The 26,138-nt window shown below is 46.8% G+C and overlaps 1 protein-coding gene across 2 annotated transcripts in view; it reads left to right on the plus strand.

Moving 5' to 3' along the window:
• The first annotated feature begins 1,520 nt into the window (after positions 1–1,520).
• Positions 1,521–26,138, plus strand: part of LOC126548054 (uncharacterized protein CG3556) — a 109,902-nt gene continuing 85,284 nt past the window's right edge. Inside the window, exon 1 of one of the 2 annotated variants that reach the window (XM_050196134.3) lies at positions 1,521–1,783. In XM_050196134.3, coding sequence (XP_050052091.1) covers positions 1,675–1,783 — 109 coding nt within the window. In that variant the 5' untranslated portion in view covers positions 1,521–1,674. The remainder of the gene's footprint in view (positions 1,784–26,138) is intronic. The other variant, XM_050196136.3, reaches the window with a different exon arrangement.

The raw sequence follows: 26,138 nt of genomic DNA on the forward strand, positions 1-26,138 counted from the left end.
GGTACATGTCTACATTTCTTCTGGAGAATCAGTTAAAGTAGCTGTGAAATCTTTGTAGATATTTTCCAACATCTTTACGTAAGCCTCCTGTACGCCTTGATTACTTAATGCCTCTATAACTGGTATCTCTACTGAACCAAATGCTTTCGTAATCTATGAAAGCCATATAGAGAGGCTGATTGTACTCTGCAGATTTCTCGATTACCTGATTGATGACATGGACGTGGTCCATTGTAGAGTATTCCTTCCTAAAGCCTTGACTGAAGTCAAGTGTTGCTCTTATTCTATTGGAAATTATCTTGGTGAATACTTTATACAGTACTGGAAGTAAGCTAATGGGTATATAATTTTTCTATGCTTTAACGTCTCCCTTTTTGTGGATTGGTATAATGTTGGCATCCTTCATGAGGGAGGTAGTGGCCGAATACTGCACCAAGGAGGCCAATTCTGGTTCTGGTGAGAGAGTGTCTTTTGTTGAAGCTTAGTGGGCCTTCATAATCTTCATAATTTGGTTGTACCTGCATTACTATAGCCCCACTGACCCTCAGCATGTTTTGCCGGTGGCAGGCGCCGCTCCAAGCCTGAAGTTGTAGCGTATTGGAGGAGAAATCGAGCTTACCAATGTCAGATTACAAAAAAAAAAAAAACGAGTATTTGAACTACTGACAATGGCAACCGAGCAACCCAGATAGTCCGGTCAGATAATTCTGTAGGCGGCGTCCAGCCCAGAGGATCTCACATGCCTAAAGACTCCCTTGATTTATACGCGATAGACCATAGCAAAATGAACTCGCCTGCCTTTGCTTCCCTCTCTGTCTTTCCGTAGACATGAAGCGTTTTATTTAGTATTTGGCGTGCCATACAAAACAGCCATGTTACACGCATTTTTTTTTGTATTTTCATCGCATAATGTAATCCACCAGACAAGAGAACCAACTTGTTCCCTTGCATAAGAGGTTGGGACATGTGATAATCGCGCACGTGTGTGGTCTCTGCATGTGTGTGTATGCACGCGTGTATGTAGCCAGTGTGTGTATGGGGAGTGTGTGTGTGTGTATGCGTACGTTAGTCTGCGTGTGCGTACGTGTGCATGTGTGCGCGTGTGAATGTGTGTGTGCGTGTGTGTGTCTGTGTGTGTGTGTGTGTGTGTGTCTGCGCATGTGTGCGTGTGCGTGTGTGTGTCTGTGTGTGTGTGTGTGTGTGTGTGTGTGTGTGTGTGTGTGTGTGTGTGTGTGTGTGTGTGTGTGTGTGTGTGTGTGTGTGTGTGTGTGTGTGTGTGTGCGCGCTTGTGTGTGTGTGTTCGCGTGCGCGTGTGTGTGTGTGCGTGTGTGTGTGGTGCTTGGGGCCAACGACATCTCGCGTTTAAACGAGTTTCCTGACGCCGGGCGACGACACCCTGCCGTTGGCACATCTACGCAGAATCGCGCCTCCGAAGGGGATGGCAAAACAAGGCGTAATAACAACAGCAAAAAAAAAGAAGAGGGGGACCGATGCAGGGAGACACTCCAAGCAGTGGGAGCATCTCCTATCGCGCGGGCGACGGGTTCCGCTTCTCAGTTCGCAGCAGCGATCTGATAAGAGGACGACTCTCGCTGGCCCTCGAAGCGCCGTTCACTTGACAGCAGAGGAACTGGCTCAATCCGCGGGGCTCCACTGCGCGCACAGAGAGACATCATGAAAGGAAGCCGCCACGATCCCGCTGGTGCCCCGGCGCCCCAGCGATCCCTACTGTTGGCCCTCCTCTGCATTGTTCCGCCGCTGGCCGTGAATGGCTTTCAGCTCGGTGAGTGGCGTCGTCGTGACATTCGTGATTTCTTCTCTCGTGCGCGCTGCTTGCCGGAACCCCGATTTCCGTACGAAGCGCGCTTTTCGCTTTCCCCTGGCTCAAACAGGATTAGGTTTTGGCTCGATGGGCTCCCAACCTAACGCAGTATTTTCTTTTTCTTTTTTTGCCTCCGGCCGCACGAGAGCGAGAACGGCGCTTAAACGAGGGCGCCTCGCGGTCTGACGCGCCACTCGAGCGCCAATTACCGCCGCGGACGGCGGCGACAGCGCTTGGGGCGCTGTTGCTCGGCGCGGCGCCAAATGCGTCGGACGCACGAGGAGGCGCTTGCCGGCGCATTACGGCCCCGAAAGACGGCTGGAATTGGTTGGGAGGCGATGTCGAGTTCGTAGCTCTTCCGCGGGGTGGTAACACCTCTTGCTTTTTTATTTCAATATTCGCGCCTGATATTGTTCCTCGACAATCCCTAGTTTCAACTATGCCGCAAGAAAATCCGAGCGGGAAAAAGAACGGACCGCAAAATAACCGAGGTTCACCCAACGTGAACAGTTTATACAGTTTCAGCCTGTTTAAGACTACGACCAATAGCTCTAGACAAGGAACGCTGCAGTCTTGAACTGTATTGGTTCTCAATTTTCTGGGGTATACACATATAAAGTTTCTTCATTCGGAGGAAATTATATACAACGCTGCATTTTGCTTCGTCAACGACAACAGAAAGAGGATGTTTCCCGGGGCGTATGTATAATGTAATGATCCCTTCCGCTCGATTATCTACCTTTCTTGTCATCTGCCACTCACGGCCGGCTGATCATGGTGATAACGAAGGCGTAAGATGAGCGCTGGCTGGTCCCCTGACGAAGCTAGCACAGAAAAGAATTACAATATAATCGCTCGGTTCTCCGCGCGTCCTGCTGCCGTAGTCATAAAAATGCTCTTACGTTAGAAGCGTTCATAGGAGAAGCTGCCAGCCAATCGCAATGTTGAACGTAATATTAGTCAAGACAGCCTGTCAATGGCAAACAGCTTATGCCTATACTTCCGAAGGGCTTTGGGAATTTTACCACTAATGACTATAGGGGCTAAATCCACAAATGTTTTCGTTCGTAAGTGCTCTTTGCCATTGGCCGGTCGCCTCTCCTATAATAGCATGTCCAGCGTCAGTATTGGCGGGAATGATCTCTAGCGAAGAACTCGCGTGTAAGAGCTTTTTGCGAATATAGGCCCACCTTAGCTAATGTATCAAACGTGCCGAAGCACTCTTGGAGTCCGCGACCACACGCACAGTGCCACTATTGTTTATGTTCTGCTTAAAAATAATGTTCTGCTTGGACGACGACGAGGTGTCTTCTTGGTGGAACGTTTCTTTCTGTGTTCTCTGGTTTCTGGCGAAATCTTCGGAATTTCCGGGTGCCTCGGCTCCCGGTTTTGTGGCCATGGATGCGGAGCCTTCCTGAGGCCCTCCTGGCCAGAGGTCATCAAGGCCGTCCTTCACGAGGAAGAGGAAGCGTGCTCAGTGACACCGATGACACTGAGCTGTACTCCATGTCGAATGAAGACTCATCGGATGATAGCTTCATCACTGTCCGCAGAAAGAGGGCCAAAAGGAGGACTATCAACGCGAATACGCCAACGCAAGCGAGCACGGCGACTCTGAAGTCAAGGTCTGAACGCTGGCCTCACGTCATCGTGTTCGTACCCGAGGAACCATCAAGCAACCTCCACTGCTGACCAGGCAAGAACTATCTGTGTTCTTGGAAGGGGTCGCGCCGAATGAAATTAAGGACGTTCCGATAAATACATGAAAAAATGTCCTCGCAATCAATGTTTCCAACGGGAGTGCGCTCGGAAAACTCAAGCAAACCTCGGAGTTAAAGCGCATCAAAGTGCTTTCCTATATCCCGATGGATGATGCATCCACAGCAGGGGTCATTTGTGACATCGATGTCGCCATTCCCAACGCGGACTTCATCATCATCATAAAAACTTTATTGTAAGACTGAGGAGTTTGGGGCACGCAGGCTCCCGGGCCCCCGCACGACCCCACTGCACTCAAGCGTTTATGTTGCTTCGCTCCATAACGCCGGCAGCCCGATCAGTAGCCATGGTCTGCACGACCGGGTCTCCAGAGCGCAGCAGGGTCTCCCAGTCCTCCCAGGTCTTCAGGTGCTCGAGGCCCCGCGGGGGAGGATCCGCCGGGCAATGTGAAAGGAGGTGGAGAGCAGAAGCGCGAGGTTCGGGACAGAGATTACAGGCTGATGTGAGGAAAAGTGGGTGATAGTGAGAAAGAGTCAGAGGAGATGGGAGAGTGTGAGTTTGTAATCGGCGCCAAAGGGTTGCTCGTCGATTGCTAAGGGATTTGTGCGGTGCGGGGTACAGCTGACGCGCCGCCTTGGAGGCATTCGTCAGCTCGTTGAAAGTGTGCGCGCGCTCCTTCGTGAATCCCGGATCGGAGGCCGCAAGAGCCCGGTTTAAAGAACCTCGGGCTAAGAGGTTGGCGGCCTCGTTTCCAGGATTCCCGCAGTGCGCGGGCACCCAAATCAGCTCCACATGACGGGGCGGGGGTGCAACGGGCGAGTCCAGTATGCAAAAAGCAGGGACGTGGACTCGGCCTCGTGCGAAATTTAGGATTGCAGTTTTGGAGTCTGATAAAACATACCGTGCTTCTGTGTTGATGATAGCTAGGGCAATGGCGGCTTCCTCTGCAGCTTCGGGAGAGGTGTCTGGGGGGAGTGTGTGCGTTCCAATCGGAGAGAGAGTGTGATCCACCACGACAGCGACCGCTTCATCACCCTTGCAGGCTGCGTCTACCCATACGGCGTCCGGTTCCGAGCCGTAGTAACGGTGCAGCGCTGTAGCTCGAGCTCTGCGGCGCTTATCGTGGTGGTCGGGGTGCATGTTACGGGGGAGTGGCTTAATGAGCAGTTCGCGGTGTAAGGGTTTTGATATGGGGCGTAATGTCGGATCGTTGGCTGGTATCCGGATTCCAAGGGAGTGCAGTATGTACCGGCCAGTGTTGGTTTGTGTGAGACGAAGGTATTGTGCTTGGCGGTGCGCGTCTACAAGTTCCCCGATTGTGTTGTGGAGGCCTAATTGTAAGAGTCGGTCGGTAGGTGTATTTATGGGAAGGTGGAGGGCGACTTTGTATGCTCGGCGAATAAGGGCGTCTATGGCGTCAGTTTCACGGCGAGAGAGCTTGAGATAGGGGGTGGAGTAGAGTACACGGCTGATTACAAAGGCGTGAACAAGTCGGCATAGATCACGCTCCCTCATGCCTCTGTGGTGGCCCGAGTTGCCTATCCTCGTCAAACCAGCAAGTGAGGGTGTTGTCATCATGTGTGTGAGCCGCCTTGCAACTTCGCGCTGTGTTAAACGGATTTTCAAGGGAGACTGCCTACCATTTCACTTCAAAGTCGGTCACTTCTGACACCCTGTTCGGCCCTTCGTACAAAACCCTCTTCAATGCCATCAGTGCTTTAGGCTTGGACATGTCAAGGGGGTCTGTCCAAACTCTTTACTGTATCCCCGGTGTGCTGAGCCTCACGCGGAGGACACGTGCCGGGCTAATGTCCTAAAGTGCGACAACTGTAATGGTTGCCATGCTGGCTCGTCTAGGGACTGCCCTCGCATCAAGAAAGAGGTCGCTGTTCTCAAGCAAATGGTTCGGGACAATTCGACACACAGGGAGGCAGCTGAAACGATCCGGCGTCGGCGTCGGCGTCACGAAACCTCCTCAAGAAAGGCAGCGACACGAAAGGAGAGGGGCCCTTCCATTGTAGCACCCACATTCTCCAATCAGGCCAAAAATGGGCTGAACAGCACAAGAAAGTCAGCCGAAAGGAATCTTTCTCAGGAAGAATGGCCTGCGCTTCCGAGCCAGCAACTTCCCACAGAACCACAGATCGTCAAGCCCGCTCGGGAGCCTACTCCTGCCGCTGATGACACGCCCAAAGCAGATCGTCAAGTCATTTCAGTGCTGCGTCCCCTCATAGATGCCATTCGAGTGATTCTGTCGAACCTTGGAACCACGTCTGCTCGAAGTGCACTGAAAGTACTGGACGCCTTAAGCCCAATGCTTGAGTCTTTCGAATAGAGACATGGCCAACCATCGCCCATCCTTTCGAGAGGAAGTCAAGGCAGCGACAATCGTCCAGTGGAACGCAAGAGGACTAAAGTCACATCTTTCAGACTTTCGTCAGTATGTATATACTAATTTGTTCCCAATAATTGTCATATGTGAGCCTAACATGTCAAAACCAGTCAGATAATCGGGATACGAAGCGGTTATAGCCGCAACAACTGAGGCATGCAGCGAAGTCATCGTTTTTATTCGTCGAGAACTGACTTTGTTCGCCAGCCGATTCCGCCTCATGATAACAATCAACATGTCTGCCTAACAATTAAAAAGGACAAACTCATGTTTACACTTGTAGGCGTTTATATATCGCCTTCAAGTAATTTTGATCCCAAACGATTAACGAACATCTTGTCGGTGTGCCCTGATCCATATGTAATCATCTGAGATTTTAATGCGCACCATATGGTATGGGGAAGCACAAGGACAAATACACGAGGGCAAAGAATTGCAAACTTCGCCTGCAACCATGGCCTTTCACTCCTGAATGACGGCAGCCCAACGCTTATACGGGGCGTGAATTATGTCAGCTCTCTTGACCTAGCTTTCATCTCCAGCTCTTTCACAAGATGCGTTAAATGGTTTTCGGATATCGAGACACACGGGGATGATCATATTCTCACATACCTTGTCATCAAAGGGATATCCAGGTCCTTCTCACGGAACACCATTCAATTAATTGACTGGACTAATTTTACTTCCACCATGGAAGATACTTGTCAAGAGGGCTTGTCCTTTGGATTAGAGCGAACAATCAAGTCTGCAATGCGAGACGCCACGCGGACGGTCACGGTTTCGTTGAGGCACACGGAATTCGATATAGAGTTGGAGCGACTTCGTGCACTCAGTCGTCGTGCGGAGCGGCGTTACCGGCGTACAAAATCCATCGAAGACCTTAGGAAAGCCAGATGACTACAAAAGAAAATTCAACGTCGCAAAGATAGATTGACATCTCGACGTTGGACAACGTTTTGCCAGTCACTAGACCCCCGAAAGCCACTTTCCCACATCTGGAGAACCATGCGTGGTCTACGTGCCCTCCCTCAACAACGTTTCCCCTTCAAAGCGCTGGCGCTCTTCCAGGGGCGACCAGAGGCTGATGTTTCAGAAGACATTTCTGCAAGGATCGCTGGCCAAGCAACCGGTCCAGGCTTTCCAAACCCCAGTCACATCCCTGTTTCACGTGACTGCCGCATGGTTATTCTTTCACAATGGAGGAACTAGAAGTGGCTCTTGCTCTATGCAGGCGTTCTTCATCCGCGAGACCAGATGGAATATCCTACCGTGCCTTGAACAACCTGAGTGATGGCGCAGGGAGAGAACTGTTAAATCTACACAACGTATCTTGGCAAGATGGCATGGTACCCGAAGAATGAAAGGCAAGCCGCTTGGTCCCTCTCCTGAAGCAAGGCAAGTCCCCATTTGAACTCACCTCATACCGCCCAATAGCGTTGCCCAGCTGTGTGGTAAAGATAATGGAAAACATGATCCTTGCCCGGTTGGAGTGGTACCTGGAACACTACAACATGTTACCAAAGTGCATGGCTGGTTTTCGTCCAGATCGCTCATCAGTAGACATTGTTGTTGATCTCGCTACGTATGTCCAGCATCAAAAGTCACGCAAAAGATTATTTGCAGCTTTGTTCTTGGATGTCAAGGGAGCATACGATAACGTATCTCACGAGGCTATCCTCGATGCTCTTGAGATGGTTGACCTAGGTGGTCGAGTTTTCCAATGGATTTCTCATTACCTTTTTTTGAGATCTTTGTTTGTGTGTACCGGCGATGGAAAACTGCACGACACTACATTTACCGAGGTGTTCCTCAAGGCGGTACACTAAGCCCTGCCTTATTTAACCTCACACTCATTGGTCTCGTTAATCGTCTGTCAGAAGCGATCAAGAAATGAATGTACGCAGACGACATATGTATATTGACTTCAGGTGTGACACGTCCTCAGATACGTGCAAGACTTCAAAAAGCTGCTACTCTGACAGCTATATACCGCTACAACCAAGGTCTTGAAATCTGGTCACACAAATATGCACTGATGGCATTCACTCGCAAACCAATGACACCCTACGCCATGTCAATAAATGGCCAGATAATTTCTTATGAGAAGAGTCACAGATTTCTCGGCATAATGATTGATAGAGATCTCTCATGGAGCCCGTACGTGACCTACTTGAAACAGCGTCTGACAGCAATCTCCGAGCTCTTCAAGTTTCTGGTCGGAAACACTTGGGGAATATCAGCGCATGCAATGCTGGAATTGTACAGGGCTCTTTTTCTGGGGTTCTTGAGATACGGTTTGCCCGTACTGACCAACACTTGCCAGACAAATCTTCGTGCTCTACAGGCTATACAAGCTCGGGCTCTCAGGATTTGTCTTGGTTTGCCAAAATGCACATCGACAGTAGCGACTTTTGCTATCGCCCGGGACCAACCCATACAAACAAACATTGCGGTGGAAGTGTTGAGAGTGCACATTAGGCACGTTGCCCGGGCCCGTTCTCACCATCTGACAACACTACCGTCAGAAAGGCCGCAGGCATCATTTTGTACTACGATATCAGATTATTACACCTGCCTTCCATCAGGCTTCACCCCCGCACTAAGCCTTCGATTCCTCCATGGTGTTTCGCTCGACCTGTAGTGCACCTCACCGTACCAGGAATCAGGAAAAAATCTTAGCTGTCATCACATCCTCTTAAAAAACTAACTCTGCTCCTTTTGCACGAGAGGTACGCCGACCACGTACGTATTTATACCGATGAATCGGCAACTCTCCAGTGTTCCTCTGGAGCCATGGTTTTCCCAGCGAAGGCCACCACCATCAGTTTCAAAACATGTCACCCAACGACACCGATGGCTGCGGAACTTGCAGCTCTTCGCGCTGCACTTCGTCTAGTCAGCCAGGAGCAATCTCGAAGATGGTCAGTATTCAGTGAATCGAAGTCAGCACTGTAGTCTTTGCTATCAGCCCAGCGGCGTGGACCACACGAACAACTGGTATTCGAGATTAGAGAATTAATCCATACCTTGACTGAAAAAGGACACCAGGTGACGTTTCAGTGGCTTCCAAGTCACCGCGGCTTCATAGGGAACGAACACGCCGATAACGCTGCTTGGTCTGCTCTTCAAGGCGACGAAGAGAAGCCGATACCATTATCAAGGACCGATGCCGCTAGAAAACTTCGAATGCTCAACCGTCATATCACGTTCTCCTTGTGGAACGCAGGAAGTTTTCACAACAACCGGCTGCACAACCTAGACTCCTCTCTACGTCTTTGCATTCCAGCTAGAACCTGCCGCAGCGAAGCTACCCTGCTTTGTCGAATATGGCTTGGTGTGGCGTTCACCAAGTCTTTCGCTTTCCGAATCGGATGGGCCGACGACGCCTCGTGTGATGACTGTGGTAACGAGGAGACTCTTCAGCACCTTCTCTGTGACTGTCCTTGCTTTAATTTACAGAGACGATCGCTCGCAACCGCGATAGCGCGTTTTGACCAAAGACCTCTAACAGAGGAAGTTATCTTAAAATGCCGTCATCACAAGCCATCGCAGCAGAGGGCGACGAGGGCACTGTTGCAGTTTTTAAGGGCAACAGAATTGGACAAGCGGCTGTAGCCTGAACAGATATTTATAGTGCTGCAAGTGTTACTGTGCTGTGCGGTGACAGTGACCGATTGCGATTGTGTGTCTTTGCTCATTTCTTTCTTTATCTCTACTTTGTTATCACTTTACCTCCCCCTCCCCTCTTTCCCCAGCGTTGGGTAGCAAACCGGATCATCCCCTCTGGTTAACCTCCCTGAATGAAATTGATGTAATTACTGTGTTTATTGAACGAATTACTTTGGCTTTTCTTCCAGGGGATGTATGTCTGGGAACGTAATTGAACGGCAGTGGTATAATACAAGTGAATTTTGTAGGCTTCGATGAAATGCAGTGAAAAAATATCAGTGTTTATATATATATATATATATATATATATATATATATATATATATATATATATATATATATATATATATATATATATATATATATATATATATATATGCATGCGCGGTAATCTGGTGGTGATGTATTTGACTACGCAGTAAAGAGGTGAACTCATGAGCACTGTTACTGGGTCAAAACGACGTGTTATTATATTATAAGCCTATTTGCTGGGGCCTGGATTGCCTGCAGCGTCAGCAGTGCAGCCATATTTTCTTTCTCTATGGTGCAGCGGCAGTTTTCTTTCTCTTCGCCCAATGGCCAGCGGGAAGCCGAACACATAGGCGGCGGCCTGGCGATGGCATGATAACGACGACGACTTGACGTTGATGACGACAGCTCTCGCCATCGCCACCGTTAAAATTTCTCCTTCCTCTTCTTGTCATGTACATTTCCAGTTATATTAATTTACTTTCAAGCGCAACAAGGACGAGGCTGATGGGCAAAGGAAGCTGCGTAATCTGTCCATGCGCAAGAATGGTCTCGGCTTCCGGGTGCACGACCCGTCATGCAGCTTCATACGTAGCACGCTCCTCCTTTTGGTGAATGCAAATTGCAAATTCGCAAATTGTGTCAAATTTAAGGGTTTTAATATATGCTATGTGTGTATTTCTAATGTGCTTACATACAACGTTATCAATGAGGACATGTTTGCAAGCACTGGACTCATTTATTCTGTTGCTAGCAACCTTTGAATAGAAGAATGTCTCACTAGCAACCATGTTTTCACGAGGAAGGTCGAGAAGCAGCAATTTATCAGCGGAAATCCCGAGGACTCAGATCACGCAGTGCCTACTTACGCCTTTTCTACCCCGCCAATAGGCGTCCGATCGCCATCTGCGAGCGGATAACTTGGACCTAAATCGGGCTAAGAGGCTACGAGACATTTTGTCTCATCAACCAATGCTACGAACCTAAAAATTCTCGTGTTTCTTCACGGTAAACTCATTTGCGTTCTTTAGCCGATGCTACCTCGTGACGAGAATTACTGCATCTGCCTTACGGTTAAAAAAAAAAAACTAGCAGAATACTGAATCTCTGATTGGCTTAACTCAATTACAGCGAACAGTAGGTATTAGGTTCCAAGTTCTCAGTGCGTTTAGACTTCCACTTGATCTTGAGAACACACTATTGCAGGCGGCCCGGTGCTGTCTTCTAATCACACGCGATGACACACATCCCACACGGTTTGACCGGCTCACCCGCCGCTGCCCACCTTGAGTACTGCTCTACCATCACTGTACCCCCCTACCACCTACCGCGCCTCCAACACCACCACGATATTTGTATAGGCTATCCCTTCATTTTCGGAATCAATATTGATATACGTTGTAATTCTTCCCTTGAGCCGAGCAAGATCAATCGCTTCATTCCGACCACACTATTCGCTTCACATTGCGCAAATCGGACCCGCCGTGGTTGCTTAGTAGTTATGGCGTTGGGCTGCTAAACACGAGGTGGCAGGATCGAATTCCGGCCATGGCGCCCGCATTTCGATGGGGGCGCAAAGACCCGTGTACTTAAGTTTAGGTGCACGTTAACGAACCCCCCCCCCCCCCCCCCCCCGTGGTCCAACATTTCCGAGTCCCACACTACAGCGTGCCTCATAGTCAAATCGTGGTTTTGGCTAGTAAAACATCTTGTTCTTTATTTTTTTTTATTTTTGCACAGATGTGCACAAAAGAATTTAAACGCTATTATTTTGCTAATTCTGGGCGTTTTCTGACGTGGAGGATGATATCAAAACGTGAATATAGATCTTTTTATTTATACTCATCTCTGGTCTTACACTTACCGTGCCGAACTCTTTTTTTTTTTTTTTTTTTTCAGCGGCGTAGCAAGGGCGTATCCGCACAGTCGGAACACGGACCCGTTCAGGTGCATTCCTATAGCTTATAACGACTGATCGTAGTAGAAGGCGGACGTGAACGAAACGCTAAGCTTGAAGCAGAATAAATGCTGCACTGATTCCTTACACTAACGGCGATTTCTTTTCTTTTCTTAGAACGCTTCCAAAATCTTACAAGCGGCCGGACGGACGGACACGTCCAGCTCATTCTCTAGCTCATAACTAGCGTTCGTAGTAAATGAAGAGGCTTATCATGACTGTTGTTGCTTCCTAGATATCTCCATCAAGTCTATGGTACCTCAATAAATTATGAGCCACACTTTTATCATCATCTTTCCCGTGTGTTGTAATCTTGGATTTCAACACATGCCATGCATTCTGTGAAAATTCGAAGATAAACGTAAAGGCAGACGCTTGTTACGATTTGTCTCCAATAATTGACTGCTTTTTGTTGTTGTTGTTAGTGTTGTTTAAAAGACGGCAGTCTTACGTATTTGCAAGATTCAAGCTGCATCAACTGCATTGTCTTTCGTCCGACGCAATCTCGCCACGCGTGTTTAAATGGTTCAATGATAGTGAAACACACGGGAGGGACCCACACATATCGAGGTCAGATGACTGGCTACCAATCACGCGGTACAAGTCGGTGCTTGTTAGCGGCCTGGTGGAAACTCCTGGAATGTTGTGTTCCATCGTTCGGAGTCACCACTATGGCGGAGCAGGAAAACGATGCTGCGATGTTGAAATGCAAGAACCAACTACATTATTTTTCCAACACCCCAGCGCTCGCGCCTTCGCGGGCTTCATCGTCGTCGGTGCATCGGCACATCGGCGCTGCGACAAAACAATATAAAGAACAGTGCACGAACCTCACATACGCTCAAACATGTTCTTTGAAATTCATAGAATTCTCGCTTTGAGAAATTTCTTGACGTTCTGAATGAAGGTACCCCCGCGCGGAACTCGATGGTCGACAAAACAAATGTCAGACGAATACAAAAGGTAATCCAGGGCGTTCAGATAAGCTCAAGTAAAAGTGCTGAATTGTCTTGTGTGAGTGAGCCACCAGACTCACAGAAAGTAATCACAGACTCGCAGAAATGCCACAAAGGCTCGAAGCCTTTGTTGCAGTGATCTCCTTTGCACCTATTTTTTTCCGTCCAATAACTCAAGGCGGCATGGGCTTTGTGTAGGCGTATGCCCTACTTTACTCAGAAGATAACATGAACTACCCTACGCCTCCACCATATATGTTTTTTTTTTCAGCTGTGTTAGAGGTGGCTCTCCTGACACGGCAGACCACACGATGATGACTACGAAGGTTCTTTTTTCTCTAGGGCGTTGGAACTTACTGCGTACCATAGGTATTCCTTTAAATATGCCTTAGACAGCCTTGCCTTCGTAGGTAACGTAGCCCGTACACTTTTTGCGAAAACTGTACAGCATCCGCAATTTCTTTCTGTCGCCATCGCCACCCACTATACTTCTCTTTCTTTCCCTCTTTCCCTTTCCTCAGCGCAGAGTAGCTGACTAGAGGAGTACACCTCAGGCCTACCTTTCGGCATTTGGCATCATTACCACTTTGTTTTTATTGGTGTGATGTAATACGAGAGGTTAGCGCTTCTAGATAGCACTGGCTACTCCTCATCGCTTCACAAAGAAAAATATTGACTCAAGATTTGCAACGAAGTGCAGCACATAAAGATCGTGCGTAATAGATCCTACAAAATTTTCTGTTCATGTACATCATCTACAGGACTTGCATACAAAGCCTTGCGTGATCTTGGTGAACGGGAGAAACGCCTCGTACTTCATATCTGCAATACTTCGTGGCGAGTTGGCCTAGCTAGAAGTCTGGTCGCCTAATTCTACTTCTCAAGCCCGGCAATTCCACTCGTAGCATTCATTATACCGGCCAATCCAAATGTCTAGCTGTGTGAGGAAAGTGATGGAGAGGATGATCCTTGCACGCCTGGCTTGTTGGCTTCTCATGATATGATTGCACATCTGTAGTGGCACATGGAGTACCACAATATCTACCAAGGCGCCGTCACAGGCTTCGAGCGTGGTCGCTCACCGATGAGAATGTCGTAAATCTGGCAACGTATACATCCAGTACCAGAAGAGCTGTAACTGTCTCTTGTTACGACTCGCCCCCAGGTCGACAGCCTTGGGGTGCGTGATAAATATTCTGTGTGCACTGGCAGTACAACGTGATGAGATTTATCAACGCAATTGAAGCAAGCCTACGTACAATCAGGCTCTTCGATTTCGGCTGGGCTTTCGTCGAAGTGCGTCAACAGCGCCTGTTATTGAAATCACTCGAGACCACCTCAACATGACCTGTTGACGCACCAAGGCTACACAGAAGACACCTTGCCCGCACTGTTTGCCACCATTTAGCCTCTTTATCTGCAGAGAGGCCACGCACCTCATTTTGCAGAACGGTATCAGCTCACTGTGAATAGTTACCATTCTGTTTCACATCCACAGGGAGACCTCTGACTCCCTTTTGATTCCTCATGTAGCGGCTCGAGCATCACAGTATACGAGATTTCCAGAAAATTGTAACACGTTTGTGATCGCCGGCGCTCAAGTTCTTTATTTTACTCCTCTTACATGGTATGTACAGCGCCTACACGCACACATGTACCGTGTGTCCCAGCTAACGCTAGTCAAGACGTTCAACACCAACAACAAAAAAACACACACTATCCAAGGTACAATCATAAGATCGTTGATGATGGTTTATAATAGGTCTGGCAAATGAACACCATAAAGCATAAAATTGTATCTTGCATGATGCTTTTTAACAGTTTTTTTTTCTTTTAACACCTTGGCTAACGTTAGCTGGGAAACCCTATAGTATATACCGACGGCTCACTCACACCGAACAATTCTATCAGGAAAAGCCACCACCGTCCAATTCGAAACAGCTCACATGACAACATACAAAGCGGCAGAACTTGAAAACTTTGGTTTCGAATTTTGTTTTAATAACGATTAACAGCCACTCCAACGGCCAATTTTCTACGACTCGAAGGCGGCACCACAGTGTTTACTGTTAACTTTGCGGCGTGGGTCCCCATAGACAGTCCATGTTTGACATTACAGAGGCTACACATTGCCTGGCTTAGGAGGGACTCTGGAATGGCTACCAAATCATCAGGGTAGTATCGGTGATGAAAGTGCCGATGAAGAGAAAGAGAGAGAGAGAGAGACAAAAGGGGAGGAAAGGCAGGGACAAATAACTTACGCAATTTTAACGTCTTTCCGTAATCGCTGGAAATATCTCCATGCTTGGACCTGTGTCCGTACTTCTTTATTTCGTTATGCTAGGCTTTTGAATAACTTTGCAATGCTTACAAACATTTCGTGAAAACAACTTTTTTTATGTATAATGGCAAAGCCTTTAGCGCCATTCAAAAAGACAGGGACGTGAGAGAGACACAGGACTGAGCTAAGCACATTGAAAAGCGCCCGCTGTACTAGAAATGAAGTTCAACAAGGCTGATTCTTGGGCTAGTTGGTACGGTTTACTCATAATGGCAAATACAGGGACGTGACAGAAACAGAGCGCTGTCCTGTGTCTTTGTCACGTCCCTGTTTCTTTATTTGCGCTAAAGGCTTTGCCATTATGAGTAAACCGTACCAACTAGCCCAAGAATCAGCCTTGTTGAACTTTTTTTGTTTTTGTTTTCTTTCGGGCCTTCAACAACTTGGGAAATTTTATATAACTACCGATATATGAGGATATTATATGACACAACCGTTCACTAAGTCGTTACACTAAAACATGCGCCATTGTTCCCGAAAAATGTTTTATGCGACTTACTGTCAATTGCGATTGATTTCACGTCACCACAACAATTACTGACACTTGCAACTTAAGAGCTCCTATTAACTATCTTCAAGCTTATCTCTCGTCGAAATTCTTCATCGTAGATATTTAACATGCTTATAAAATTTTTAGCGTGTCCTAATGAATTCAAAATTTTATCTTAGTGGAATACTTACGCGAAAAGTGTCAGCCTTGCACACTTAGGGATTCATTATGAGAGTTGCGCCTACCAACGATTACTTAGTAAAAGATTAGGCAGTGGCAGCGAAAAGCATGCAGTGAAGTCATGACAGCTTTTCGCTTAACGAAGGACAGGACTATCTGTGAGAGAGCCCAAAGAACGAAGAACGCAGCGAGTTTAACCGGAACAAGAAATCCGGTTTGCTACCCTTCACTGGATGACGGGGGAGAAAAAAGTAGAAAGGTAAGAAGAAACTAGATACAGAGAGACAGGGAGCACAGACCTACGACTACAACCGGTCACCATCTGCGCAGACTTTACACAGCACAGCAGCGCTTCTAGCAAGCCACTGCAGAAGAGGGTGACAGAGGCACTGCGAGTTATTAAGGACAACCGACCTGTACAAACGACTGCAACCTGAACTAGTGTTCAGGAATATGTGAAAAAACCAACTGCTATGCTTTTGGGTGGCAAAGGTATTGCAGTTCGTAAATGCGTGGCAAGGAGATTAAAGCAAGCTTTTACCACGCCAACGCTCGCTGCAGGAACGGGCGCCTAGGAGCTACGCTCTAAAAAACGCTAATCCACCACATGGCGTCGGAAGGCACGGGGCCTGTGACACGCTGCCTTGCATATGAGCTCTGACGCATTCGCCATGAGTGCTGCCCCAAGCTATAAAATGGAGCTGAAACTTGGGGTAAGCGTTTTACTTTAACGTGGCCCTACCACCCGAACTCCAGCACAAAAGAAAGAACAATTTTAACGGGACAGAGAGAGAGAGAGAGAGAGATAAAAGCAAATGAAAGCCAGGGAGGTTAACTACAGGATAACTGCGGTTGCGTAACCTGTAATGAGAAACCGGGAAAGAGAAAAAGGCAAAAGGTAACATACCAAATGAGCTCGCCAAAACGACAGAGATAAATATACTGGGGCAGAAATGCAAAATTGCGCTGCAAGACACGCGGAAAAACTTGTTGAATGAGAAACAGAAGAACATACCGATTTTCTATCGAGTATCCAATTTCGACCACTGGGCCAACTGGACTGCATGCGAGGGCACAACAACTTATGTCGACAGACAAACGTGCAGTTTCTTTCCACTGCTCCTGCTGTCCTTGCAGCGCGGATATTTACCTAAATGGCTGCTCTCGCGCGAAACTCGCCGCACAACAGGAACAGGGAATTTTTGAAGAACTTTATTATAGCTCCGGGCCAAACAGCCGCTGCGTCAGCAGTCTTTCAGATGGACTATGGCTACGCAACAAAAAAATTAATTTAATTAAGCTTTCATTTCGCTCAGAGTGACCCGGTGCCAAATAGATGGCAAAGCGGTATATAGGCCGGAGGGGTTCTCCATGCGTTCGGCGGTTTAGTGTCTTTCACGTGTACCTAATTCTGCGCGGCTGTTCCTTTCCATTTAGTTTCGTGCGTTTTCCTCGGATCCTTATATTTGATTTCTTCGAATAAAAACAATTGATATAGAAGCGCTTTAGTATGCCCATGTCCTTTTTTGCCTCTGCGACGCTGCAAACCCGCAATGTATATTTCAACTATAGCACACGTTCCATTCGTGTTCAAGTAAATCCGTCTCCTAGTCCCTCTTTGCACGACCCATTTGCTCTGTGAGCAGTTTCCCCAAACCTGGCGACCAAGCGTGTCATGCGTGACGCGTCGGCGCGCTCATGGCTGCAGAGCGACTGGGGCACCGCCTCTTCCAGTCGCATCTGTATAGGGGAACTGTTTCCCTGAAAAGGGGAGGGAAGGCGCACCGTGCTTTTCTTTTCTTTGGCTGTCTTATTTCCCTTCTTTTTTGTGGAATGCGAAATCTTTCCTATGATTTTTTTTTTTACTGTCACTATAGGATGTCCGAATATTCTTGAAGAACAGCCTTCGAATATCGAATCGAATACCGAATATTTTCTCATTTCTAAGGAGAGTGATGTATAAAGTTTACGCGGTGTCCATGGGACAAAAAAGGGCTCATTTACATTATTTATTTGCGTGGGATGCAGTTCACATCCGGATGTCCAATCAAGTGCGGAGATCGTAAAGGATCAACAACGCAATTAGGTTATCTGATGCACCCTGAAGATTAATGAAACAAGATTGTCAAGCATTGTACAGTGATTGACGGGAACTAATCGTACTAACGTCGGCTGCTGCATGCGTTTGCTTATATGAACTGGCAGCTTTCTGCAACGTCCGCGGCTGTCCTGCCAGAACAATAATTCGAAACAATCCCTGCTTGCCTATGTATTTCTCTTACGACTCAACACTAAGTGTTGTTAACCCAAGTATGCTAACATTTTTAAGAATCCTACTAATAGACTAAAGTAAACTTCATTCAAACTGTAACAGGTACACTTTACGATGAAAGCAAAGTGCCTGACGGGGCCCGTCCCCTTGCAAGCAGTCATGACTATGACCGCCAGCAGCAACGCCACTTCCCAAGAAAGCGGACATAATGTAACAAGATTTTGAACACGTTAGGAAGACGCAGATTCAATGACAACATCTTATAGCACTCACGCTCGATACATATACTATTTTCTGTTAAGCAGCAACCCATCCGTAACACTGTCTTTGTAAAATTTAAAACAAGTGCTCTCATAAATAAGATTTTCTATGTGTCTGTTAATGTTAATAAAATGGATCACCTGAAATTAAATCGTTCGGGCACCATATTTTGTTCTTCACTGTGGTGCTCTAGGAGATTCATGCCTCACTTAATAGTTTATTTGTGGATGTGATTTCACGTTTGAAATAATTTTGCTTTTGTTATTAGCTGCTTCATACGATTCTATTGCATACCGGTAGGGTATGAATTCCTTCATATTCATTATACTGAAACCTCTAGCCGAACTTTTGAAATTCAGTATGCAGACGGCAGCTCTTACACTCTTAAAAAGTTTTCACTCTTTGGGGCCTATCCTGCCCCACAACAATAATCGTCTTCTAGCTTGCATTTCCTTGGTTGACAAATCTGCGCTAGCTAATTTCCTGTCGAGAATGCTATGTTACGTTGTCAACGCACATGCCGTTCGGGACCTGAAAATAACGGTCGCATGGTAAAAAATAAAAGGAAACGCAAGCAAGGCAATTATTGTTGTGGGACAAGATACACCCCAAAGGGTGCAAGCTTTTTGAAGAGTGTAGAGCTGTCATCAACCGCTCAAAGAGCTGTGCGTAAGAAGCAGCTCTTAGAGGATACGACATATTTCATTGATTGCCTGGACTTTGTGCAATCGTTGGTAAGCATCTTCCGGGTGACGTGGCCGGTTTCGATGAGAAAGCCTTAAGTGGCTCATACTTCCGAACTGCCGAAAATCCGAAATAGGTGACCTCAGGCCTCTCGCATTCCATTAGAATATGGAGATGCTTCTGACATCATCCCGGAACGATTGCTCTTGTTGTCGATGAGCCATGGCTATGCTGTAGAAGTTCGCAAAGACTGGACTTCTGAAGGCTTGCTAGAACCGGGTTGATGGCATCCAGCACTTGCAACGCACTTCGAGCTCTTGGTGTCTGTAGCTTGTCCAGAAGAACACGAATAGCACTCACCAGAGAGCCGATCACGACAATTTGGCGATCTTGGTCCGTCAATTTATCAGGAGCAGACGAAGTGTCCCTTGCTATAGAAGTATGATTTCGCTCAGTAAGGGCATGTAGCCTCAAAAGTGCAGACCAAGCGTCAGCTGCCGTGCTGTTCGATGTACCCTTGTCCTTTGAGCTGACTGTGTTTTGCCTGGGCGGAAGGGTGGGCGGTAATGTACGTGGCTCGCGTTGTGCAGAGGCTTTGGAGGTTCTTGATCGACGTCAGCGACGTGATCATCGTCGCTTAATAGATGTTGCTGCTTCTCGGTGAGGCGAGTGGTCTCTAACCATTTTCTTCAATATTGCCATTACCATTCGAATCAAAGGGCATTCCTTCGAGGATGCATCGTGAGGGCCGCTGCAATTTGTGCACTTCAGCACACTGGCCTCGCACGTGTTGGTGGTGTAGGGCCCCGTGCATCGAGAACAGACGGTCGTGTTATTGCACACACTACTCACATGGTCAAACTTTATGCACTTCCAGCACTGCAGCAGTTTTGGTATAAAGAGGCGAACTGCGTGTCGGAAGTGGTCCACTTTTACATGTGATAGGAGGGATTCGCCCTTAAATATGAGCTTAGAACACCGTGACGTGCCGAGGCGAAACATTTTTGTGACGACGGTGTTTTCAGTAGCTGGCTTGATTAATACCGACAGATCGGAATCGACAGTTGTCTCGTCAACATTGTAAATTACGCCAGTGCTGACTTGTTTACCCAGCGGAATATGAGGGCGGACTTTCATCTCGTCAAGTTCCGTGACTTTACGCAAAGAATCCAACGCAGCCGCGTGTTCTACGTCAATCGCTAGGATGTTCTTACGGGTTTTCACTCTGAGGTCTTTGATTTCATTCAGAACCAGCGCCTCTAGATGGGAATACACGGCTTGCCTGTTGAGGCGTCTCAGGTTGCCAGTGGTGAACTCCGCACCATCTCGAAGGTGTCGTCACAAGATTCTTCACTGCTGACATAGTATTGGATGGTATCGTCGCTGTCAGTGTCTCTCTCCGTGCCGTTAGGCTTCCTGGAGGCAGCCGCCGCTGGCACTGCCGAGGCTGGTGGACGTGCCTGAGACTCCATGTCCATCGCAGTTAAGGAGGAAACAGCAGTTCACTTGCAAAGTCTAAGAAATTCGCAAATTGAGTAGAGCTGGAAGACTCGGCGTTCTGTTGTTGTTGTTGTTGTTGTCCTCACATATCCACACTGGGGGATTGGCCAAGAATCGGGTGGTTTAATAAGGTGCATAAAAATAATAATGATAACAAGAGAGTTAACAATTTGAGCGTGTGAGTTTAAAAGTAACTGTTTTGTGTTTGGAGAAAAAAAGGAAATAATCAGATGAAAACCGGGTATAAAATAATAATAATAATAATTAATAATAGATAAGAAATAACAGAAAGCTATGGTTGGGAGGGAGAACGATCAATCTAACATGGAAATCGATTGGTTTGGAAATTTTGGATCGCCAAGCAAACATTTCTGTGGCTGAACCCAACAATGGAGGCTCCAAAAGGTAGGATCACAGGCACTGATAAAGTTAGACCAATAGAGCGAAGCGGGATTTTGAGTAGTCGTTTTCTTATAATAGAAAAACGTCTGCAAGACAACAAGAAATGGTCGATTGTCTCCGCTTCGCCACAGAATGAGCATAATGGTGAGGGGACCAGACCAGACCTATGGAGGTAGAAGTTCAATGCAGGTATACGGCAGCGCAGCTTCGTGATGGACACTTCAATGTTCCGTGTTCAGCAAAAATCTCTGTTCCAAGGGTGTAGGAGATGTCCGTAATCCACAGAGTTAGTAATTGTGGAGCCTGATACTGACTGTATAATGATACTCCTGCGAAATCTAGCAGCAGTAACATAAGCAGTCAAAGGGCAGCAAGGGAGAATCGGGCCACTTATCGATGCCTTGGCTAGAGAGTCTGCAATTTCACTATTGATTAGTCCTTTATGGCCAGGCACCCAAATCAAACGCACGCTTCTCAAGTAACCATGTACCAATGATTGAAATGTCCTCATCACGCGAGAATCACTAGACGCAGTAAGGGATGAGCACAATGATAACGAATCAGCGACTATCACGGCTGACGTAATTGATGGTCCTAATTTGCGTAATGCCAGCACCACGGCCATGAATTCGGCTAAAAAGATCGGTATGAAATCTGGCAGCCGAAGAGAAAATGTCCAATCGAGAGTCGGGGAAAATATTCCTACACCTGACTTTTTTTCACATTGTGAAGCATCTGTAGCAATTACAACGTTTGTTTGAAGGTTTTTCAGGTGATCTTGTAATATACCGTCTAGAATATGGTGTGGAAGTAATTTTGCATTATTATGAAAGATGTCATCGAATTGAATATGCGTGGCAACAGCTCTGTCGGGAATAGGAAGTACATCGCATATGCGCACGCCCAAAGAGTCAAGTAATTTTTGAACGAATATAATTTCCGGATTATGTAGTCGCGGCCAGATGACACCGAAAAAAACAATGCAGGTTGTGAAATAAAGATTATTTGGGGATGACGCAGTGGTGATTCATAAATCCTTAAGAACGTCTGCACCGTCAAAAGTCGGAACCTGCACGAAAGTGGCGGAACACGGGATTTTAGATAAAGAGTAGAATTTGCAACAAATTTAGGAAGACCTAAACACAGATGTAATGCTTCTCTTTCTAAGAGGATTAGAGGAGGGGACATGTAGGCTGGAGCTCCAGAGAAGAGCACGCAACCAAATTCTAATACAGGGCGAACGTACATACGATATATCATTAGGAGTGTATCTCTTCTCAATCCTATTCGACGACTGCTCAGACTACGCAATATGCCAATTGCACGGGTACCTTTCCCAGTCACATGATCTATGTGTGAGCGCCAGTTGAGAGAGGCGTTATAAATAATTCCGAGGTATTTAACAGATTCGACCTGTGGTATGTCTTGAAAGTGGTAAGACAATGAAATGTGCACTATGTCACGTATCGGAAAAACGAGAACAGCACATTTGCTAGCATTGAGTGTGAAGTAACTAGCATCTAACCACCTCTCCACATCATAAAGGTAAGTTTGCAGTCGTTGGTATAGCGTGTGGATATCGTTTGCAGATGCAAAAAACGCAATGTCGTCTGCATAAACATAAGTAGTTATTTCTTGATGACAAGGTAGTGTGCTCATGAGAATATTAAGAAGCACCGGGGAAAGAACTGAGCCTTGCGGTACGCCTCTCGTTTGTTTGTGTTTAGAAGAAGAAACGCCGCTTTCGTAGCAATAGAATTCTCTTTCACCTAAGAATGATTGAATCCACGCTACTATATACCCAGGAACGCCACAGGAAGTTAACCGATTGATCAATACAGTGTGCTCCACAGTGTCGTATGCTTTAGCGATATCGAACGTCACTAAGGCAGCGTATTGCTTATGACGTCGAGCGAGTTGTATTCGGCTTTCTAAGTCGACGTGGGCATGCCAGATGGAGCAGCCGGCCCTGAAACCAATCTGACAGGGACTAAGAATGGAATTATCATTAATAAATTTCATGATGCGACGCTGAAGAAGCCTCTCAATGAATTTTACTACGTTTGATGTAAGCGCAATGGGCCTAATGTTCTCCAATACATACCTTCCTTCTTGTTTCTTAAGCATCAATATTAGTTTGGCGAGCTTCCAGTGCAACGGAATCCAAGCATATTTAATTGAATAATTCACCAGGTCTAAAAGAACGTTAGGCGATTCCTGTAACAATATTTTTAACATTGCATTTGTGACGCCATCAGGGCCAGGGGCTGAATTCGGTACACATAGTGCAGTCTCATTTAGTTCAGCTAAGGAAATTGGAGTAAAGCCATCCCAAGGATCTAATGTAGAATGAATAGCCGGAAGCCTGGCCGTAAATCGTTTTTCTAAGCCTTCGGCAATCTCCTCTAGGGAGGCGCTCAGTTCCTGCGGGGTCAAAACAATTGAATCTAATGTTAAGGGTGTTGGTAGCACCTTCCTAGCACGAAGGAATGAAAATAAAGCACGCTTATTTTTTGAATGAGATAGATAATCGTAATTTCTAATATAGTATTCCTCTTTGGCTCGATTAACAGTACGCTTAGATACACCAGCATGAAACTGATAATTTTTCCAATTTGTCGGGCACTGATTATGCAGAAGCATTTTCCAAGCGGCCTTTCTTTTTCGATAGTCCCGCGTACATTCATTATTCCACCAACGACAAGCGATGCCTTTAGCCGAAGGGATGACAAATTCAGCTTGCTTCCGGGAATCCTCTAGAATTGAGCAAATGGTTGAAGCGATTTCCTTATCATTGGCATCGGCAAGTTTCGAAACGGCAGAACGCAAGAAAGTCTTAAATTTCGTATGGTCCATAAATGTGCATGCCTGGTATTCTAAAGATGTTATTTGACAACTGATATCAAATGACACAGGAAGATGATCACTGTTGGTTGTTGAGTCAACCGCTACCCACGACAAAACCTTGATGCCAGTGCTACAAAATGTCAAATCTAACACTGAACGGAAGGGTCCTCTAGCAAACGTTACTTGTCCTGTGTTCTGACATAAAAGGTCACTATTAATAGTCCACTCTCAAAGTCGCTTACCACACAAATCTGTTTTTAGCCCCCACGACACGTGATACGAATTAAAATCCCCTACAAACAAAATTTCTTTTCTACAAGCAGCCACAGCCCTATCAAGTTGACGTGTACTTTGCACACCGCTGGGGGAATAAGCATTTATAATTGAAAATAGATGGTATCCTGGGAGACATAAATCTATAGCCTAAATTTCACAGTCGCAGTCCATGATTTGAAAAATTTTTTCCTCGTGACCAATTTTACTGGAAACAAGTATCATTAATCCTCCACCTCGCGAGTCTCTATCTAATCGGAAGGACCGAAAACCTTTTAAATGAAAATTTTTCTCTGGTGAAAGCCACGTTTCTTGAAGAAGTAAGATATCTGGATTGAATTGAATAGATAGGCAAGATAAATCTGTTGAAGCTGAAAATATAGAACGACAGTTCCACTGCTGCACTTTCAACTGTCCCATGGTGTTGAACACACAGCAGCGGCAACTGCCGCCTTTAGAATACTTTCTGTAAGCACAGGAGTTGGTTGATTCTTTTTTGATTTTGGTTTCATAGTGTTTGAAATTGGGGACCCCATACGTTTGGGAGCTCGAGTGTCAAGTTCCATGTCTGTGACACTAACAGTGTCTGAAAAAGAGGGCTCATCCTCGCGTGTTTGGACTAGCGAAGTAGTGTCTGTGGAATGTTCTGCAACTGTGGAAGGCGTCTCTACCTCGTTGCTAGGCATTCGAGGTGTGGCGTTAGATACTGGGCACTGCATTGGTGTGTAAGTGGGCTGCATTATTTGCATCATGTGACTGGAAATGATTTGCGCTAAGCAATCAGAGAGACTGGATATCAGTTTATCCATAGCTTTAGCCATTGCTTTTTCCACAGCAGAGTCAATTGCTTCTGAGAGGTTAAGATCCATGCTTGGAGTGTTGCGCGCTGTAACACCAGAGTATCTGAAGCCACTGTCTTTGATAACTGAAATTGCATCTCTTCGGGAGCAGCGACGGCGGTCGATTATTGCAAGAATTTGTATTTCTTGAGCGCGAGCTGAGCAGTTCGAATAGTCTGCTGGGTGTTCTCCCCCACAGAGGCAGCACTTTTGAGATTGAGTAGAGCATTCACTTGAAGAATGACCATCCCCACAGGTGCGGCAACGCAAGCTAGACTTACATCCTCCTGCGCTGTGCCCGAATCTCCAACAATTCTTACACTGGATTGGACGTGACGCAAGCGGCACTACACGGAACACAAGAGGCCACACCTTTATTTCAGATGGACATGATGTGCCCACAAACGTTGCAATAACAGATTCTGTCGGAACCCTCTCGTTATTTGTCAGTCGATTGCAACGGTAGATAGCAATGACGCCTGCTGCGGATAGCTTGTCCAGGGTTTCAGTAGGACTTAATCGGGAGTCTACGCCCCGTACAAGACCCTTGGTGCACGCAAGGTGAGGCGGAATGAAAGCACTCACCGGGGTGGAAGCGAATGAAGTGCTTTTCAAGAGGTCTTCTACACAGGTCTGGTCGGGTGAACGACACACTATACCTCCCCGTCCGAACGCTCGCACATCAGTGATGGTCTGGAAGTGGTTGGACGTGGCCTTAAGTGCCTTCTGGACAGCCTGTGGATTCGTGATCCTGATGGAACCTCCATCGGTAGGCACAAGCGCCACAGGAATGGTGCTGACGCCACTGCGAAAAAATAAATCTCTGGGAAATTCATTAGGTGGCAGGGATGCTGACTAGGCGGATCGCGCCTGGCCAGGAGAACTGGTCGACATCAGCTCAAGACGGCTGACGCAAAGAATGCCAATCAACCAGGAACTAAAATACGGTTATTGAGACACCTTAAACCACCCGATACTTAGCGAAAACACCACTACAGGTCAACGAAACGGTCGCTCTGTCGAGGCCAGCAGGAACCAGGGACAACAACAGGACGTTAGGGTCTACGTCCTTTTCGTCGTCGTCGCCAAATCAGGCGTTCTGCCCGAAAGACACTTCGTCTTCTCCTGATAGATGGAATAGAACACTGTGGTATAAAACCTGTTTATAACCTTTATACCACAGTATAATATTTGAGGAGTTGGTTAATTAATTCAGACTTATTATGTACTTAGGCGGAATGCAAGAAATAATCTTAGTATCTCCAAGAAACGGCAAAATACATTA

Source organism: Dermacentor andersoni, chromosome 1 (assembly GCF_023375885.2).
Source record: "Dermacentor andersoni chromosome 1, qqDerAnde1_hic_scaffold, whole genome shotgun sequence".
NCBI classification, from domain to species: Eukaryota; Metazoa; Arthropoda; class Arachnida; order Ixodida; family Ixodidae; genus Dermacentor; species Dermacentor andersoni.